Source organism: Solenopsis invicta, chromosome 5, assembly GCF_016802725.1.
Source record: "Solenopsis invicta isolate M01_SB chromosome 5, UNIL_Sinv_3.0, whole genome shotgun sequence".
NCBI lineage: Eukaryota > Metazoa > Arthropoda > Insecta > Hymenoptera > Formicidae > Solenopsis > Solenopsis invicta.
In genome coordinates, this window is record NC_052668.1 from 15,421,655 (window position 1) to 15,442,701 (window position 21,047).

General features: G+C 42.4%; 1 protein-coding gene across 6 annotated transcripts; it reads right to left on the reverse strand.

Annotated features, from left to right (window-relative positions):
• Nucleotides 1-79: 79 nt before the first annotated feature.
• On the reverse strand, nt 80-20,525 carry LOC105198554 (leucine repeat adapter protein 25). Of its 6 annotated transcripts, none has more exons than XM_011165299.3 (4): nt 15,970-17,209; nt 8,880-11,816; nt 4,469-4,712; nt 80-1,631 (listed from the first exon to the last, which is right to left on the reverse strand). In XM_011165299.3, exons 2-4 carry the CDS (start codon nt 10,169-10,171, stop codon nt 1,347-1,349), a joined length of 1,821 nt encoding a protein of 606 aa, XP_011163601.2. In that variant the 5' UTR covers nt 10,172-11,816; nt 15,970-17,209; the 3' UTR covers nt 80-1,346. The 6 variants fall into 6 exon arrangements, 5 of the variants coding, with proteins under 5 accessions (XP_011163601.2, XP_011163599.2, XP_025992606.1 ...); XM_011165297.3 differs by having other exon boundaries at nt 8,880-11,865; XR_003268911.2 differs by lacking the exons at nt 80-1,631; nt 8,880-11,816; nt 15,970-17,209 and adding exons at nt 19,058-19,224; nt 19,823-19,942; nt 20,175-20,525 and having other exon boundaries at nt 4,476-4,712.
• Between the last annotated feature and the right edge of the window lie 522 nt (nt 20,526-21,047).

Consider the following 21,047-nt stretch of genomic DNA (forward strand, 5'->3'; position numbering starts at 1 on the left):
CTAACTGTGTCAGGATAGCGCATACAAGAAAAGGTTATAGTTGCGTTACGCAATGCAACGCTCGTTACGAGTCAACGTATTTAAATTAAGTCTCATTTATTTTTGCAGATAGTCTTACATATATTTTTACACACAGCTCATACTAGTCTATACGAAAGGGCGCCGCGGAACATTGACAATCTTAGTTTTCTCGAAGATGCCGTACATGCGAAGACTTGGCATAAGGTATTACGTATCTATAAGGCTTGCTGTTTACCTGTCTAACATCTATCAGAACTCATACATTTAGAAATCACACGTTAAATATTTTTTTTTTTACAGATATTAAATTTGTTCATCCCCTTCGTGTGTACGGCAGATCTAATTGCGCAGGTAACCCGACGTTAGCAACGAGGATAAGCTTTACGACGGGCTGACAACGGTATAAAAAAGAAACATGGAAGAGAAAAGGGAACGCTGTGATTCTTTCGGATTCACCAGCCGGCTGGTGACGCCAAAGAATCGCGCTATTTCTTGGATCACAACACGAAAGAATCGCGGTGCTTTGGGCTCGGATCAGTTACAATTGCTCTACGGTAGAGCGGAGTACGCGGAGAAATCTTAATCCGCACAAATGGATGCGATTATCATTAATCAAAGGCCCCTTCGAGCGTTATCACAAATAGAGAGGAGAGCGGGCGCGCCGAGCTGAAGTCAGCTCTCTCGCTCGCGGCAATCGAGTCCTTCCTTATTTAGAGCGCGATATATGCGGAATGTCGTTATTGCAAATTGGCAAGTCGATACTCTTCTCCGGATCTGTGAGCAGCGATTATTATCCTCGTATAGACGAAATAGCGTTCGCGTAATGGCGGCTGAACTACTGCGGTCTTCCGCCAAGTCGAGTTTCGATTCGATCATCAATCCTTTCGTGCTGAAGCAGCGGTCGCAGATAATCTCGAATAGCTCTCCGAGCGACAACTTACGGGAAAAGTGAATGGCTTCTCCAGACAACGGATAGCGCTGTATACGTGCGACCACGACTAATTTACCGGGAAATGATCTGCCAGTCAACCGACCGATTCGATCGTCGGTTCCGGTCACGAATTAAAGAACCGTCTCATGAATCGCGATCTCGAATGGCTCTGCAACCGAGGTTGCAAGATGCTCTTAGGAATCAGTAATTCCGAATCGAATATCATGATGCTTGTATATCTACGAGTCTTGACCGTCGTAGTTTTCGTTTTCACACAAGTCTCTTTTTTTCTCCTCGTGTTCGGAGATATTTTGGCACTCGCCAAAACGCCGTTCTAGGTGCGATGAGAGGACCGAGACCTTCTCGTATGTTTCTTCCTCTCGGTAACGATACGTCAAACGGCCCCGTACTCCTCGCTCGACGGCGATTCGTCGCTGGCCGATGGCCTGGGCGGCCTGGGGGGTCGCGGCGGCCGATGATGATGCAGCGTGGGCGCCGGTCTTCTCGGCGGCGGCGGTGGATGCACTCCGTAAGACGTATCGTCTCCCTCCTCGCTGCTGGGCGACGGCGAAGGCGCTCGGTCTTCCTGCTCCTGCAACAGCTGCCGGAACTCCTGGATCGACTCGTTCAACGACCACAATTGCGACAGCAAGGAGAGATCGAGCTGCCGCAGGCCAAACTGCAAATGCGAAAATAATTATTGTAATAGTAATACGTTGACAATTGAGAATGGAAAACAAAGATTGCAGTGAATTTTCGCTAGTCACGCAAAAGCAATATTTGTACCTGTCTCTTGATAAAAAAGGTACAATTACTTATCGCTTCTACCGTTTCACTCATGGTACCGAGTTAATTGAATCATACAGCAATCTCGATTTCCGATTGGAAATAAATAGGTAAAGTACTAAGTCATAACGCCACCTTTCACGCGAGTCTTGCTCAAAAGAAGAAAGATTGACTTTCAGATATTTACCAAAGAGATTCTACGAGATCCTCATTTTCCGTAACCCCGTGACTTTTCTTTATTACTCGCCACCGTGGATTGCTGTGAAATTTCACATAGAATCCGGTGAGACGCATTCACTTTTACCGTGCGATCGCCAAGGTAAATGTTACCTCGTGATTTACGGACTGAAACGACGCATTTCCAAGCGGCACGGCGCGGCGCGGCGGCCGCCTGGCCGTGGGAACCGAGAAAGAGGGAGTTGTATAGGAGAGACGTGCAAAAGGAGAATGGGAAGAATATGAGAGACGCGAGCGAAAAGCGCGACGTAGGAGAAACGAGACTGGGAGAAGGACGATGAGGAGCAGAAGAGAGAACGAAGGTGAAAAGGAGCGGGGGAGTGGAGTCAGCGCCTGAGGGAATGTGGCGTGGGAGCGGCTGTGCCAGTTTGCTTCCCGTGTCTAGATTGACTATTAAATTATTGGCCTAACTTAGATACGCGAGTCGAGATGTTGACGCAAACGAAGAAGCAACAAGAACGCTCATTACGAGAGCTCTTCGCCTCGTCGTGGAGATCCTACTCGAGATCCCGTTACAGTTAATTTCGGAAAGATTGCCGCGATTGCCAGGCGAAACGTGATCGGCGTGATACGGCAATAATTTTATACGATACGAATGTGTAAGCGATAGGCGAGCTCGCTGGGTCAACAGAACGCTCGGAGAATCTCGTTGCGAAGCGGCTGGCGCGACAAGATTATCGAGCTGCTAACGAGATGTACGCGAAGAGATTTCACAGTAATTTTATTCGGAGTAAACAGTCTTTCAGGATTTCAATCGTTAATCGGGGCACAGAGGAAATACAGCTCGTGTAACTAGCAGCAGACACGTGAAGTATGTTTGCGCAGCAAACCTGCACGGTAATAGCTATTAAAAAGCGCGAAGAAGCCTCCGCACGGCTGAGTGATATAAGCGCGTCCTGTCTTTCTCTACCGCGGTATGATACTCCGGTTTCTCTCGCTGCTCATGATCCCACGCATAAAATACACGCTCATCGCGCGCCGCAATTTACTCACACGCGATCGCGGCCTCGAGGTAACGGGTCGCGCGGGTCGTCTAAACAGACGCGGAAGGATCGGGAGAAAAAGACAGGAGAGCAGCAGAGGTGGACAATGACGATCGAGTGGAAAATGACGACGGCTCGTGGAACGTGCTCGGACTGGCGATATCGAGGATAAGGAGTGGCGAGGATTCAAGCTTATAAGTCACAAAACATGAAAAATATCTCCGAGAGGAAATCGAAGGCAAAGGACGACAGAAGAGAAAAAAATATATAATTAAGAAAGTTACGAAAGCAAAATAACATAAGTATAACATAAAAAGAATTAAAAGAAAAGAAGAGGAAAAATCCAAAAGATGAAAATTATGAAACAAAATCAAAATAACATAAAAGTAATGCAGAAAGAATAAAAAAGTTGGCAAGATACTTTGAAAGTCTTCGTGTCGGGTTTAAAAGGTTCAGATGGCACGCAAATCTGCGACGCGGAGAGAAACGAGAAACAATTTGCATAGCTTCCGTCCTGAACGACCGCAGCGGAAGTACCTCGACGGTCGCTTTTAAATCGCACGTGCTTATTGCACGCGGAGGCGTGGAATTTTCCCGCATGCTCGTAAATACATTTCGCGCGGCGGTAGATGACTAATGGTTTCTATTGGAGTTAATGGCTGCCGTTATAGGATGCACAATTTCAGACACCAATTTGAACTGCATCGACAATTTACCGACTGCACTCCTGAGTGATGCTGCTGCACGCGCCGTAAAATACAATGGACAACTATTTTCGCAATTCTATCAAATTTCTTTCCTTGTTAATAAACCTGTTCCTTTTATCTAAAATTCTGCACGATTTGTTTTTTCTTTCTTTTCACGTTAAAGAGAGAAAAAAAAAGATGAACCATGCAAGAAGTTCAGCTAAAATGCACTGCAAAGTGCAATATTCGACAATGTGTCTATCGAAGTGAGATAAATATCAATTGTTTCTCAATCGTTTAATGATCACATTCACAAAATAATGCGCATAAAAGATTATAAAGTATATTACTTGTCTATTCATCCAGACTGAGTCATGAATGCAATATAGTGAGCGTTGTGTAAATTAGTTACTGCTAGTTAAATCAGAATCACTGTCCGTAACTCTGCACTTTGCTCAAGCATTCTTCAACATAATAAATGCTAAATTTAAAAAAAAATCAGATAATTTTATCTCCCTGTCTCATCAAGCGATTGAGCATCATTACCTTAATGTCTACAACTTTCTTGGTGAATTCAATTAGAAGCTAAAGATTCAAAATCTTCGCATATCTCCTATCCTCCATCGTATGTAAACAATTAACGTCATCAGGCATTAAAATTGTAAAAAAAATCAAGATCTTGATATCTTAGAAGCCGGTTATCAGGCAGTGACTATATTTCGCGGAATGTTGAGGGGTGGCGTTCTCCCGATCAAAGTAATAAGACCGCATTCCTCAACGTTGGCGGAGAGGCAAGAGAGTGAAAACGATCCTTGGACGAGTACCATTTCTCTCCTGAGCACCGCCAGCTGGGTATCCAGGGTGGTGAGCTGTCTGGCAGGTGGTGACGGCCTCGACGACGACGATTGCAACGACGTTTTACCGCCTCTTTGGGATTTACTGGACGACCTCGTGGGCGGTGGAGGCGGCTCGCTGCTCTCGCAACGTCCACTGAGGTTGAAGCCGCTCAGGCTCCTCGGTAACGGGGGTAATCCTTGTAGGGAAGACATCGCGATCCTTTCTTGTATACTGGAACAAATACAAGATTCTTATATAATTTATATTTTGCAAGATTCGGCGCGTTTCGGTAAATAGGACGACGCAAACTTTTGCTTCTTAACTTTTGGGTGACAAAGGATATTCAAGGGTCGAATATATTTAAGTAGGTAAGTGGGATGCTGACAGCAGCCCAGGCATAATTTTCTTAAGTGTTTCGTGCTTTTAGGTTGAAGAAACTTATCGACTTTATTACCTACCTATTATTGATCACTTGACTGATTGAAATGACTTATTTAACCATTAAAGTAACCAATGACAGAGTGTCAAACAGAGTTGTTAGTATCTCACCTACCTTATTTACATGTTAATTTTGATCTTGCAATTAGTCAGTTTTCTGACATTTTTTATGTCTATATTATATTATTTTTCTTTACCTTTCTTATGCAAAATAACATAGCACTGTTATGTGCAATGTTAAATTAAAATTGCAATATCGGCGTAAATTTAACGCAATATTTTCTCAGATGTTGCAATTACTTCCCTTGATAATTGGAAATTTATAAATTATAAAATTGTGTACCGTGTGTACGTGCACAGTATCAAGAGAACTCAGAAAAAAAATCATGAAGACCGCAGGAGTTGAAAAACTAAAACCTGCACCAAAAATAAAATCAAAAATATCAGCAAGGTGAGTAATTTGTCTATGAAACGCTGATGAAAAAAACACGATTTTCTTGTTAAAAATGTAATATGTTTATGCATATGAGTCATGTGAAAAATATTTGTTCAAAATGTAAGTGCTCTTGCAAACCATTATCTGATACTTCTAATAGTGAAGATAAATTTGTGTAAAATTATAAAAACAAACTTTTTGTAAATTATTTATTTCATTTCAATATATTTTAGCAATTTTGTAATTTTGAACTTTATTTCCTATTGGAAAAATTATAATATGAAATAATTTTCTCTATTTTTTTAGTAACTAACTTATGTTACTTTGACCTCAACATTTTATATATTTTGTGATAAAAATTCATATGAATTTTATCGTAAGGTATTATTTAGTATCAGACCATTTATATTCAAATATTTTTTATGTTACATATTTGAATAATGAACTATACTTATTAAAAAAAGAAAACGGAGAAATGCAGAATTAAAAATCTCATTCTGTAAACCAAAAAAAAAAAAGAAAAATACTGGCATAAATTTCAAAATTCATTTTTTTACATTTCACCATCTTTTAACAAATGTAAATTTAAATATAACATAATAATGAAACATATAACAATAATAAAAACATTTCTTTGGGGTGTTGTCAGCACCTCACCTGCCTACTTAAAGATTAATTAAATATAATTATAAACACATGACACATGTGTATTAATAAATTAATGTTATATGTCAAAAATAAAATAAAAGGATGCTTTAATTTTAAGCGAGCTTGTTTTTCAGTGGTTACGCGAGTTTAAAAATAGACTGAAATAAATAAATAAAAGTAGAAACACGAATGGAATTCGCGAAGAAAATAAATTTAATAGTTTCATGATACCCCGGGGAGGAAACTTCTGCGGGTCGAATGGTCTTTCCAGTAAACTGCCAAAGGCAAAATACGATGGAAGCCGCAGGAAACGAGGATACCGTTACACGATCATCTTATGGAATAAAAATCGATCTGTCTTTATAAGTGTCGACCGCCAGCGGTCGAGAAGGCGGAGGATTTGGCGAATGACTCACTCTGCCCTGCGGTTATTATCATCGCGTGCACATCGCGGAAGTGTGCGATCGCTCAATCGTTCTTATCGACGCCGATATCCGTTCGACTCGGCTTGCATGCCTCGTTTTGTTTTCCGCGTGCCGAGATGAGATCGATTCGATATGCCGACAAGTGCCGCGATACCGATCCGATACCGACGGTTATCGAGAGCGATATCAGTTTAACATTTCAAAGTCACCGTTTTTTGTAAATTCCTCGATTCCTCGTTGACTTGTATCGCGAAGAAAGAACGGTAGCTCTCTATTTGTATTTTATCTCTCGAGAATACATTTCTCCTTTTTATTTCTTTTATTTTTTTTTTTTTTGTAAACACCCGTTAAATTCCTTAATCTGTATAATTGCACACGCATTTGTATGGGTGTGCGCACGCAAGTGTCATGTAACCGCGGTATCCGAAAGAGCAGAAGAGCTCGTGTGGATTTTTCAGGATTTTATGACTGAGAAAATTAAGAGCGGTTCGAGCACAAAATAAAAAAAAGGGGAGCGGGAGCGTTTTTTTGAACGTTAGTTACACTAACGAGCGGTTGGTTTTTATTGCCGGTCGACACGGCACTTATCGCGAGAAAGCGGTGCACTCGTATTGCCGGATCGTTGAATTCAGATCAACGCGCGTAACAAAGTACGCGCCCTGCGAATATCGCGGCTTCTCGATAATTAATAAACCGTCGTTAACGTCGGTACGCAATAACGCGCCTCGCGATGTTGCGTCGTCGTCTGTTACGTTATCTGTAATGTATTCGCGGCGTTTCAGCAGCATCGCAATCAACTACATTATTCTTAACGCATCAAAATGAACGCGGCAAAAGCTCACCTGAAGGGAGCTACATTATACATTTTAAACGCACATAAAAATTTGAAACGTTTTTCACATAACTGTTTAAATTAGGATATACCGATACGGATGCTTGCAAGTCTGTCACAATTATTGCAATTTTATGGCTATCTACACGGACGGAGTTTTCTCTTGAGAATTTATCCTCGAAATTATGATAGTAATTACTGCACTGAGAAAAAAAAGTTGTTAACAAATTTTTTCAGCTTGATTAAATTTCTTCAGTTCAAGTTTTTATGTATTTAATTTAAATGCAGAAAAAACTTAAACACTTCAGTTGAAAACAGTTTAAACATTTTATATATTTAACTTAAAAATAAAAAATATTTGGAAAGAAGAAATTTAATCAAGTTAAAAATTTAATCAAATTAACAACTTTTTTTTTTCAGTGTAATAATTTTAGTAAAATTTTACTGAATTATATTATAAAAGAGTTTGGTTAAAGTCTACTAAAATTTAACGAAATTATACTGAAAAATATAATAAAATTTCTCAAAGTCCGTGTTATTATCCGAATCTGTCATTTGATTTTAACGGTAAATTGTAAGAAAAAATTCTTTTCGTACGTGAAGAAATGATAATATTAATTAATAAAATGTACATGTAATGTAAAGATTGAATTTTGGGTGAATAAGACAGTGTTTGGTCCTGTGCACAATGAAGAAATGTTAGATATTAGAAATAAAAATAAAAATTTTAGAATCAGTTTCTGTAATAACTATTGAATGTAACGTATAATGGATCTTAATAAGGTATACACTGAAAAAAAGTTTTTAAATAAAAAAAATACATTTTCTTAAAACCATATATTTTGATGAAAGCATTAGGTTGTTCTGTTTAAATAAAAATATTTACTTTTAAGTAAACATAGGCCTATTATCTTCAGTATATAATTTTGTATTTTTACATTTGTTACATTTTTACATTTAAATAATGATTTTACAAATAAAGCAATAATATTATTATTAAATTTAATTAAACTATTACTTTATATTAAAAAATGTAATTATTTGGATTATTTTATATTATAAAAATAATATAAAACATACAAAAATAATCTAACAGTAAATATTTTCTAGAACTACAAAAAAATTACTTGAATGAGATTTATTTCTTCATTTTATTTACATAAATATTTTAATTAAGAAATTAACTTGACTGCAAGTAAATAAGCTATTGGGACCAACCGAGTAAATAATTTTTTTTACGTTAAGTAAAAATTTTTTTATAAGATATTTTTTCTCACAGTGTAACACATCAATTTGTTATATGAGACACAACATAACTTATTATTTATCTATAGTTTATACTCGTATATGTTTATTGAGAAAACTGATTCTAAAGTTTTAATTCCTATTTTTAATATTTAATATTCCTTCATTGTACGCAGAGCTTTATCTTAAAGACAGAGCTGTCACGTATTTATGGGAGAGCATATCTCAACAATTTCCTTGCTGTTAACACAAACTATTTCAAGGCCGATGAAATTAAAATCACATAAAGCGCCCCACAAATCCACTTTTAATTTTAAAACCAAGTAGAGACGATTGCAAACAAAGTCTCCGGCAGTATCGCGATTCCAATCTACCTGATGAAATCAAGATCAGTGATTCTCTCCTCTTCTCGGTGATCGTAACCGTTGACGCGATCTCTGCTGACGGTGTCGTCGTCGCCGTCATCACCGTACAAAGTAATTTGTGTGGAGGAGTAACGGATCCCCGCCTCCAGCCAGTCCTGCCGGTGGATATTGTTGTCGCTGTCGTTGTCGTTACTGTCCTCGTGGTCGCTGAGCACGATTTTACGCTCTGGTTCGTCAACGACGAGCAACGTGGTGGCGGCACGGTCAACGCTCGTTGATCTCTCGATCGAGGATACTCTCTTGACACCGCCGTTCTCCGCGAGCTTTCCATTCGCCGCGAACGCTTCCTCCTGCTGCTGCTGCTGCTGCTGCCGCTGCTGTTGCAATTGTTGCTCACCAGGACACGAGCGGCACGTGGGCGTCGGCCGGGTATCGCGTCCGTCCGCTCTCTCCGGATCGCCGTTGCATTTTTCCGCGTGACTCACCGTGACTCCTCGTCCACCATCCGGACTGGAGGACGAGGCACGGTGCTCGTCTTCGAAGGACACGTTGACAGCTCGGGCAGCCACCGGTGGCTTCGTCGTCGTCGTCGTCGTCGTCGTCGTCGTCGTCGTCGTCGTCGTCGTCGCTGCCGTTTCCAATTTCTTCGTCGAGACCACACTGTTCTCTCCTTGCTGATCTTTATCGGATGAATCCTTGCATCGCTCACGATGATACGATAGACCACCGATCAGGTCCTTCCCGCGGGAATTTCTTCGGATCTCTAGCCTACGTTGTGGTCGTTGATCCTCGGTCAGACTGTTGCGCTTCCGCACGATGTTCACTGGGACGTTTCCCGTGAAATGAAGCTTTTCTGAACCGCTGCCGGCTCCATGATGCTGCTCGTGAGACGAGGTAATTTTGCCTCCGTTCTCCGACCGGCTATCCTCGACATTTCTGTCTGCATTTTGCGCTTGGTTGCAATCCCGCTGATTTCTGTCGTTGAATATGCTCTCCTCCTTGCCATCCTTCGTGCACTCTTTGAGGGACTCATACACGATCGTGCGTCCGCCCGTTAGGTCCACCTGTTGCTGCTGCTGCTGCAGCTGCTGCTGCTGCAGTTGTTGCTGCTGCTGCAGTTGCTGCTGCTGTTGCACTTGTTGCTGATCGGATCTCCAGGGCTTCGTGTTCGGAGGCGGGGGTGCCTGCCTGGTGGGACAGGGCGGCCTTGGCGATCTCTTAAGGGCCTCGGCAACCACCTGCCGACTCGGCCGAGGTGGCACCGGAGGCGGGTGAGGCCTCTGACTGGTTGCCAACTGCATTCCACTCGCTTTTCACACCTAACCGACGCGGTTACTCATCCTCGATGACGACACGCGCTTATACGTGTTATGCGAAGTTTTTGAACTATCCAACCATGCACAGGTCCCGGCTCGCGATCACGTCGACGCGTAAAAATATCTGTGCTATTACTAGACGCGATATGACTAAATGTCAGTGGTAACGCGGAGTGCCTTCACCTCGCGCGCGTAAAAGGCGAAGACTGCGCTCCGTTCAAATTTCTCTGAAGATAAGTCGGCGACGCTTATCATCGTCCTTATCGCGCCCGTCCGTCTATTCCAGGCCGACGGAATATGAGAAACGCCACGAAATAATTCGGCGAGCGGGGCGTTTTGTGAGCTTGATAAGTTTCTCGTCGTCAGCAGTGTTTCGACACCCATAGAATTCTTCACGCGACAATCAATTCGTTGTTTGCGATTTCGTTGCAACAGCGCATTTTAGCGTGACGTATCCGTCAATCGCAGACGGACGTAACAGCCGTCGGATATCTGATATAAAAATCTGTTTGCTGCCGTCCAGCGAGTGGCGAAGTAGCTGGCGACGCCGCGCGCGTTCCTCGGAATTCTCGCTCGCTTAAAACGCACGAGCGAACACGAGCGCCGCGTTAAATGCCGATCGGAGATGACGGGAGTGTTGTGCAACGTCGCCACATGATTCCACACTGTTGCGCCAGCGAAATCGCCGCAATCTTGCCGCGCGTACCCTCGATTCGCCTGCGTTTCCTTCTCTTTCGCCTCTTCTCTTTCGTTCTCTCCCCTCGAGTCCACCTCGTCCTCTTTATTCGTAAGCGGGTCGCGATCGCGCCGATGCCTCGCGAGATCGCCGACGCGATTTTGCATACAATTCCGCGGGAGCCACGAAACTCGGACGCTCGCAAGCGGCCTCGTGCGCGGCACCTTCAATTTCCCAAATCCGCCTTCGCCCTCGCAACTTTGCACACAATATGTGCGGGAATCACGTCGTAAACTACTCCTCCTCTCGTCGATTAGTTCTCGGCCTCGAGAAGCCAGCTCCAATTTTTCAATACCAAGATTTACTTCGCGCGCGTTTCGTGCCGCCCCTCTCTCTCTCTCTCTCTCTCTTTCTAGCTTGTCATTGAAACTGATGTTCGAGATGACGTTACGGCCTCGATAGTCGCCTTTCTATCTCGCTCGCTCGTGCTTTCCTTCCACGAAGAGTGTGCGAGCAGACCCGGCGAGCCCGCTTCTTTGTGAACAAACGCGGCAACCTGACTTATCGTGGTTCGCGAGTAAGCTTTCTATCGCAATGCGCCCCAAATTGTTCGCCGATTCTATCAAAGTTGGGTGTCACATTCTGGAAGCATATTTTTTTCCTCCTTTCCACCTTTTTCTCCTTTTCAAGCGTGTCAAAATTTCGGCAATTTAACTACTTCATCACAATGAGACGTCCTTCCTTCACTACCAAACAATGGTAGAAGTGCAAAAATTTTGTTGAGGAAGTCCACAGGATCAAACTCGCGTCTTATTCCGAATGAAGAAAATGACTTGGTCAATCTAAGCTACTTCGCGTCACCCGAGTCTTCAACAGTCACTTCCGAGTCTCGCTTGACGTCACATCGCGTCTTCCACGTTTCAGTGCACCGAAATGCCGCACAGCCCACACTTTCTAACGCACAAACAACAATTCGACGATCCCACCCGCGTCGAGGAACCTTCTTATTATAATCACAACATTATTAACTCTTGCATAACGATCGCGTCGAGGAAAATCCTCCTTTCGTCGACCCGACCGAGACTTCTCCCGTGTAATGGGAGTCAATCGCGGAGAACACCTCGAGAAAACTTTGACTCCGGCGAACTACGGAGGAACGAGCCGAAACGACCGCGCGCTGAATGCCTTCGGACAGGTAGAGCTAGAGCAGCGACGATCCCGAGACCCCAGGCGGTATCCCCGATCCAGTATCTCCTCCTCCGTCCTGTCCTCTCCCTCCTTCTCTTCCACGCGGTCGCGTCTCTCTATCCTCTCTTTCTCGACGGACCGACCGCCGCGGACTGACTTTGCGGTCCCACAAACATCCTTCGCGATCGGTGGCCACGTGACTGGTCGAGCTCGAGTTCTCGTCAGGTAGTCAACGAGTGTGCGCCTTGCGCGTTTATGTGTATGAGCGAGCGAGCGAGTGGCTAAAGGAATGAGCGTGCGAATGAGCGAGAGCGCGAATAAACGAGTGAGTAAGCGTGTACCTAGGTATGTGTGTGTGTGTGTGTGCGTGTAGAAGGCACAGAAGGGAACCAGAGACAGAGGCGAATGCAAAGGAGAGGACCTGCGGTTGACGGCGATGGTGAAGGTTCACCACCGCCGGGTCTCGTGGCGATCTCGACACTTGCTGAATGCTGATCGTAGGATGATGTGCGAGTTCTCGACTTGATAGGAAAAACTCTTAGATCGCTGGGGCGCGTTACGTAAAATCAGCAGATCTCGAGGGGAAAAAGTCGCCGTTCTAAACTTTACGGAAAGTCGCGGTCACACTTTCTAGCGTCGTTAAAGGCATTCAAGTTCTTCTCGGGGATGCCGCCTTTCCGTATAATATTTTCACGCCGCTACACGATCTCTCGGTTCTCGTCTAAAATTAAACTCCCCGATTGCTCGGAGTATCGAAAATGAGGGAGCATTAATTTGCAAAGGGAAATTGAACCTAGCTGTCGGAGGTATCTGAAACTTATACCGGTTACGCTTTATCATTACGTTATACCATCGGCGTGAAGCATTTTCACAGGACTCGCTCGAATGGATTCAATTATGCACCGGCGCGTCCTAATTACATACACGCATTCGCCCGAGATTGTTTAAGTTTATGTAAGCCGATTTCGCCGTGATTCCGTAAAGTTACGAGCGCTACACTTCACGGTACCCGCCGCATATCGTTTCTCGTTTCTTTACATCATATATGTATCCAAGGCAGGTGTAGCGGTTAATTACCCGCGAATGTGCGTTCATTTTGAAATACACATTATTCGCATCGACGCGAACGGCGATCTGCGATAAAACGTGAACTTTCTAGAGTTCGTGAGGCATAAAGCGTCTTATCGATCATATATCGGTTTCCGTGCTTCGGCGAAGCACGGCACGTCATTACGATTTCTCGCAAAAGAGATAAACGCGAAGTAAAGAATGCGCGTTAAAAGATAGACGATCTCGCAGCGGAACGCAATAAAAAAGCTGCGAATGAAACTTTATGGTACGATTCGGCACGAATTAAGAAGACTAGGAGTCACGAGTTAAAAGATTAGTTCAGTCACGAATTGAAAGAACGGGAAATTGCGAATTAAAAGGACCGAGAGTCACGAATTAAAAGAACAAACAATAAGAATCAAATTAAGAGGACTACGAGTCACGATTTAAAAAGACTAGGATTAAAAGGACTGGGAATTACGAATTAAAAGGTTCAGAATTAAATCATGACTTGAAAAAAAGATACACTTCCGGGTCACAGTAGGTTACTGTTTAAAAAAAAAAACTAGAAATTACAAATTAAAAGGCTCAAAGATCTTGAATTAAAAGGATTAGAAATCACGATTTAAAAAGACTGCGGATTAAAAAGAGTGGGAATTAAAAGGACCAGAAATCATAAATTAGGAGATTAGGAGTCAGTTATGAAACGAGATGGTCCCTGGGGCGACCATCTCGGGGTCCGTCTACCTCCAGCGTTGGGTGTAGGTGTATATCGCGACCGGCGGTATCGCCGTGGTATCGCGTGAGAGAGTAAACCCGTGGTGGACAAAGAGAACGGGAGGCGAGACGGGAAGAGAAAGGAAAGGACTATCGAAGGAAGAGGCGAACGGAGCAAGACGAAGAAAAGGGAAGGGACCCATTAGGTTTCCACCGCTCCGCCGCGCCGTCCTCCGCAATGGCATGGAGGTCCGTTCGCCAGTGCCGTAGCTTGCGCGACGACGTTCTGCCTTCCCTCCGTTTTCCTTCTTCTCCCCTACATTTCGAAGATTGCGGGAAGAGGATTCCAGGGGAGCGCGATTACTCTTAACTCGTGCAATTCGTCTTAACGAAGCTTTCTCTCCTTTAAGTCTCGTGCCACGCTCGAATCCACTCTCTAAATCGGAATCGGTTATATCAGTCAGAGATGGACACTGTTTTTAAGTGATAATACACTGAGAAATCCTCATCTTAATTAGAATCACATTGAGCGACAGCGAATAGTTACTGATGACCATAGTTATACGTATAGCACTGCAAATCGGTAAGATTTCACCGATTCAGATTTTGAGAGTACGTTTTCTCGACGCGATTTTTCGAAGGACTTAACACAGGAATTTTCCAAGTTATTATATGACGATCTCTCGTAATCGATCACGTTTCCATTACATTGCAGAATCGTTTAGTCGCGATGCTCCTCGAGTGTTTCGCAAACATCGTCTCTTCCGTCGCTGCACGCGAGGCAGGATCGCGGAGATAAGATAACCAGCCGGTATCCTGCAGACTCGCGTGCTCCGTGAAATGAAGTGACCGCCGATGATACGCGTTATCGGCGCGCGATCGCCGCCGTGCGTATCGCCCGCCCATTCACGGCGCAATTAAGCCCGAGGAAGTGGCACGGCCGGCCGGCTGGCTGGGAAAACGCGGGCCTCGGAATTTATTCACACTCTGTTTCGCTCTGGCTCAGGCAAAAACGACCCGTTCCACTTTTGCGGTCCGATCTCCCGCCGATAAAATGCAAATCGCCCCCCCCCTCACTCTCTCCTCCTCTAGCCTTTCTTCCCCGCTTCGATCGCCCGTCTCGCCGCGCGGTCCGGCCGGTTCCTAGACCGGTCGAAATCGGATCGTGGTCGTACATCTGCATGTCGCTCGAAGACGTTCCCGTCCGGTCGCTACCGCGCGACGCGGCCGTCAAAACAAAATTCGATTACTGGGTCACGGGGTTTCGCGGAGTGCGCGATCGAGACGCGGACTCCGAATGCCAATGTCAGGCGCTCGCGAGTCCGCCTGTGAACTGTACTCGTTATAAACTCGGCTAAGCAGAGAGTTTATCAAAAGATGTCTCTTTTGCGCGTATTACGTAAGTGCGATACGCGAGTCTCTCGGTGCACGACATCCTCCTTAGACCGTTCACAATTAGGCTGCGTGAATAAATAGTATTCTTTTTTAACGATTCTTTTGTTTTCTCAGGCGCGTTCTCATCAGTGCAGCAGTGTTGCTTAACTTCGTACTCAGGGTATAAATTTCGGAATTCTTCAGAATTTCTTTATAACTTGTCAGAAAACTTCTCAGATCTTTTACACGAATTTTAGAATATTTTAAAATTCATATATGTATATAAAAATGTCTAAGAAAAGATGTAGATTTTCTCTATTTTTTTGAAAAGTATTTTCAGTTCGTAAAAGAATTCCTAGATATCACAATTGAGTTATTGACAGTTATTGACTAATTATGATGATAACGAAATTTAGAATATTTCTTGGTTTAGCTAAAGGACTGCCAACATCTAGAAAATAAGCCAATCTACCATCGTTCGGAATACTCTCGGTTAATCAATTTAAAAGCAATTGTCGGGCTTCATATCGAGTGTAATACTGTGAGTCTTAGGTCCGCTTTCGCACCAATGCAGCATAACTTCAAACTCGTAGTTTAACTTACTCTAATTCCTAGAACTATAAAAAAAAAAATAGAAAGTAAGTTGAACCGAGTTTAAAGCTAGACTACTGGTGCGAACAAGCCTAAGAACTCACGGTATTACGCTCGATACGAAGCTGGTGCATGACAGCTGCTTTTCAATTGTCAACAGGCAGTAAGTCCGTTGATTCATACGTACTTTTCTCAGTATTGAACATGACTCCACGTGCTATTTTTGTACTCTGTACTCTGGCCACCGCGTCAAAAGAAGGTAGAATCGAGAGGCGACTTTTCTGCTTTTCGCAAAAAAAAACAAGAAAAAAAATCAACCTTCCGATCGACACAAACGTCGAATTAATTCGCAAAATCTCTCGGCCGGGATCAACATGCCACGTTGAAAACGCGGTGCGCTCGCCGTCGATCCGGCTTTCCTTTACTCCATCCACTCTGCGTTCTGCGTTCTATTAAATTCCAGAGTTTCCTCGCGCGCACGCACGATTATGTCGGCAGAACGCGGGTTCCCGCGATTAAAGCGAGAGAGGGAGAGAGAGGAAAAAAAGAGAGGTCTCTCTCCCCCGCTCTCCTTGCACTCGCCGACGCGGTGGGACTCGCGACCGCGTTGTCGAGAGAATGGATTATGCGGCACGGCAGCTGTTGTTACGTTACGTTCCCGAACACGCGCGAGACACTGACGGTGCGCGTATCGTTGGATACAACGACTTATTAATAATTCAACGCAGCCGACGCATCACTAGCAGAGCGGCGAACGGATAGAAGAGGAAGAAAGAAAGAGAGAGAGAGAGAGAGAGAAGACAAAGGCCAACCCGCGGTGGTCACACGCCACGCGTTAACTCTTTGAATCGGAAACACACTCCCCGTCACACGGAAAGCAAAAGAAAATTTGCGAGGTGCGAATGTGATCAGGAGGTGTACTTCAAATTTTCGCTGACGGCGAAGGTCAAACAGCATCGCGCATCACACATTGTCGTACAGTTCCTCCCCGAGACACATTTATCGCGTGCACTTTACGAGCCGGAAGAGATTAATTTAGAGATGTGCGAATCAAGGCTTTTCGACGATGAATCGAATCGAGTCAAAATTTCATGTCTATGCTCGAATCTGAATTGAATCGAATCAGCAAAATTTGACCCGACTTAAATCGAATTTGAAATAGCCGCCAAATTTTTTCTACTACTTTGAAATGCAACATAAAACAATTTATAATTTTTTAAATAATTTTCTTAATGTTTTGAGAAATGTCCTATAATTCTTAAATAAGTGTATAATTTTATGACATTCTCAATAAATGTGATTCATATTCAAAACTCTTGAATTCAAAATTTTCAAATAGCTCGGGTTCAACCCGTGAAAATTCAAATCCGAATTAAATCGAATCTTGCTTGGACACGCAATATGAAACTGTTCGGGGTGGACTTTGATCGGAATTATTCAATTAGTCTAGAATTCTATTTTCTAGGAAAAAAAACAGAATAATTCTAATCGGAATCCATTCCGAATGGATCCATAATATGTGCCCACGTGAAAAATCCGGAAATTCCGGATAAAATTGGGAATGAGACATGAAGATAATATTTTTTAATGTATTATCTTTCAGAATATTTCTTTAGTTTTCGATGTTATTATTCTGTATAATGTTTATATTGCTAATTTGATTTTCTAGAGGTCATACTTAATTCTATCATCATTTTCTCTGTCACTGCGCACTAGTTCTCAACTTATTAATATTAATAGTTTCAGGTCAGGGTTAAGTAACATGATTGCTGACACCTCGCCTACTGACTGTTTTTATTGCATTTTTAAGCACTTTGTAACCTTCTACTGTATAATTTTCCTTTTCTTGTATTTTTATGTATAACATTAAAGTTCTTGTTATTATTATTATCATTTTATTTTTCGAAAGATATTTGTGAGGCGATGGTTCTCGATTGGTCACGGTCGCGTACGAGGTGCATAATGGGTTGCCGTACGGCAGGCAGGTTTGACACCCATAGAGCAACCAAACCTATCGAAACGATAATTAAACATTTTTTTGTCTTAACCCTAATTCGCCATCCTTATTTTCGGTTACCTTCCTCGACACCTATAAACCTGTGGAATCCTTTAATTTTGTCATTCCTTAAATTTGAAAGTATATTTTTAAGCTCATAATGTGTGAAATCGATACTTCTGAAAATAAAGACGATAAACGAGATCAAAATAAAAAATATTTTATTCTCATGTAATTACAATTATTTATAGAAATTGTATTGCAAAAATCCATAAAAAACGAGTACTTTGAATTTAAAAAAATCTCAAATTTTTTAAATTTAAAAAAACCAATGAATTTTTTACTTGATATTCTTTGGATTCACAAACAAAATAATATGATATGAATCGCTCCAAGTTTAATTATTTTAAGTATCAAAAATCAATATTTTTGAAAAATCAACAAATCATGATTTTACAAAAGAACAAAATTTCGTTATTTAAACAATATATATTTTACTTAAATACACGAATACACTTAAATTAAAGAAATTTAATCAAGTTAAAAAATTAAGTCAAATGAACAACTTTTTCTTCTCGGTGCATAGGTAGCGAGCTTAAGTTTCAGAAATTATTAAAGTGCTTTTGTTGAAATTTAATTTTACGTTAAGATAAAAAAATAATTATCTAGTTATGCCAATTTATTTATTATCGATCGTCATTTTAATTCTGCATGTAAGATACTTGCACTGAAGTAACGCTAGTCATGCTAGTGTTAATCGTCAGCGGACCAACGACTCTAGATAAGCTTCTAAATTTAGCAGAGAACGAGCGCGTTCTCCCTTGGAAAACATATAAGTTATTCGTATGGGATTTAAACCAATCCTGTTACACAGAAACTGTTTTACGGTAACCAAGCACGATGAATCTATTAAACACGCATACGCTATAAATGAACGAAGATGCCCTAAAACGTAATACTACTTGCTGGCTTCTTAATCATCTCGACGACTTTTTCTAATAGGTTTAAGCTCGGTCATGTCGAAGGGCCTCGCGTTTACACGCGCTTGCAAGGTTTAGCAAAAAAGACTTACGTTAACAGATTATTTATATTAGATTCTATTAGATTTATATTAAAGCTAACATTATATTAGATATAATAAATTATATAGTTTTATATAGATTATGTGTATGTAGGGCGATGTCTTCCACCGAAAATGACCGGTTTACACCCGAGTCTTTTCAGAGCCTTGAAAACGTCGTGAGCCGGCAAAAGGACACGAAGGGGTACGCATCCTTACCTGATCACTCGCTGTGTGCTGACACCTGCGGGCCCGCGGGGCAAGCGGCGGTTACTCCTTGAACTTCCATTCCTGACGGCACATCGGGCACATGTGGTTGGTCTGCTGCGAGTGCAGCCACTTCATGATGCAGTGTATGTGGAAACAATGCGAGCACTGCCCCCACACTGGAAACGAAAAAACGACGTACGCGGGTTAAATTAACTTCATCGGCGTCGGGGGCGATGGCAACCGACCGGCCGGACGTCGGGCGCACCTGGCTGCGGCGGGGAAGAGGGTGGGGAAAGCGACGAGGGTAGGACGGAAGGACGGACGTGTGCGTGCACGCGTTTCGCGACGCGTATCGCGCATCGATACCGAGGGCGCCTAGGGCGAGGGTGAGGAACAAGCGCCTGCCGTTTGTGTCCACCGACCACGCCGGCACGCGTCGATCGATATCGCGCGCCGCCGCGGACGCGGCCTCCTGCCCGCCGTGGCGGCATTTTACGAGCCGGGTGTAATATCTTTACGAATGTAGATTAATTTTCATATGGGTCTGATTTACTCATCTTCTTCTAGTTCTAATGCAAATATAAATGTGTTTTCTACTTGAGAAGATAAAAAATATTATTTTCGACACTTTTAGAGTCAACTCTTTTTTCGCCTTTTTTAATTAGATAATTTTATATGAAAATAAGCATCAAGCAAACGGAAATGCTAAGAAATAATGGTCGTAAGATTAATTTCGGTACGAATATTGCAAAAAAGAATATGTATCTCGAATACCTAGCGGACAGTCATCTCCAGGGATCTTGCAATCCGGACAGCTGGCGTCGAACGGCATTCTGCATATGCCGCAGTTGTCGTCGTTCGCGATCCACCGCCAGGTGGCGACACCCGTCCAACCTGAAGCGAGAAACGTGCATCGTGTATCATGTATGTCGGTCTACATGCGAACACATCGCGGCCGAATAAAAGCGTATATGAGCGTATACTCGTAACGAGGACATGTTGGACCTAACATAACCGCACATCGAAAACTTTGTACGCGTAGCGTAAATCTCTCCGTGCGGAATTATGTATAATATCAAATAAAACGAACGGCAAAACTTTCGACGTTCGCTCGAGGCATACTTACTTTTTATTGTTACCTTCATCTCGAAGCCGGGATTGATCTGCGAGATAAATAGGACGCAAGATGACTCGAACGACTTCTCCGTGAACTCTCCGCTATTCGTAGCTTTGATAAGAATATATTCAAACAAAAAAGAAATACTACACGTTTATCGCAGTAAAGTGATCGACCACAGCTGACGAAGGTGCACGAAGCGATGCAGAACGCTGCGCCATCTTAAGATTTTCAAATCTGTCGATTCGACCATGCGAGTAGTGCGACTCTGATGTAATATATTTCCGCTCACTTCAGACGATACGTAATTCGCGTCGGTTTTAAAATTATTCTATTAATTTTTTTTATAAATGAAAAACTGTTTAAAAAAATGCACACATCAATTAAAAATATCTCTGATAAAAATTTTCTCCAAATATATTATTTTTTATATTCTTATTGCGTTAGTGACGGGCAACACTTAAAGAAAATTTTAACACTTTGACATTGTGCAAGTACTATTTTTGTATATATAACTAGAGTGGTGTAGTATGCAATATATGCAATATATAGCACTTGATAATTACACGTGCATGTATTTTAATCAACGCACGCGAATCAAATGGATAATTGGGAATTGTAAGTTAAAAGAGAACGCGGGAATTGCATATTAAAACGCTAATTTTATTGCAACTTGCATCGTGTCGTATCTGTTGAAAGAACAAATGTATGTAATAATGATAAACATTCTTAAATATCTTCAAAAACTTTAAATTCAATTTTCTTATTTTGTTTGCAATATGAGGACTATAATTAATTATAAATTTAATTGTGACTGAAATAAATTAACTATTACAAGTTATTTTATTGTATATTGTCTTAAATTAAAAATTACAAAGGTAA

Bases quoted from the DNA above. Each gene is read 5' to 3' on its own strand.
- LOC105198554 (XM_011165299.3), bottom strand. From the start codon at position 10,171: ATGCAGTTGGCAACCAGTCAGAGGCCTCACCCGCCTCCGGTGCCACCT. The intron at 4,713-8,879 runs GTAGATTGGAAT...TATTTGTTCCAG, and splicing joins ACTGATCTTGATTTCATCAG to TATACAAGAAAGGATCGCGA. The intron at 1,632-4,468 runs GTACTCGTCCAA...TCGCATTTGCAG, and splicing joins CGGTGCTCAGGAGAGAAATG to TTTGGCCTGCGGCAGCTCGA.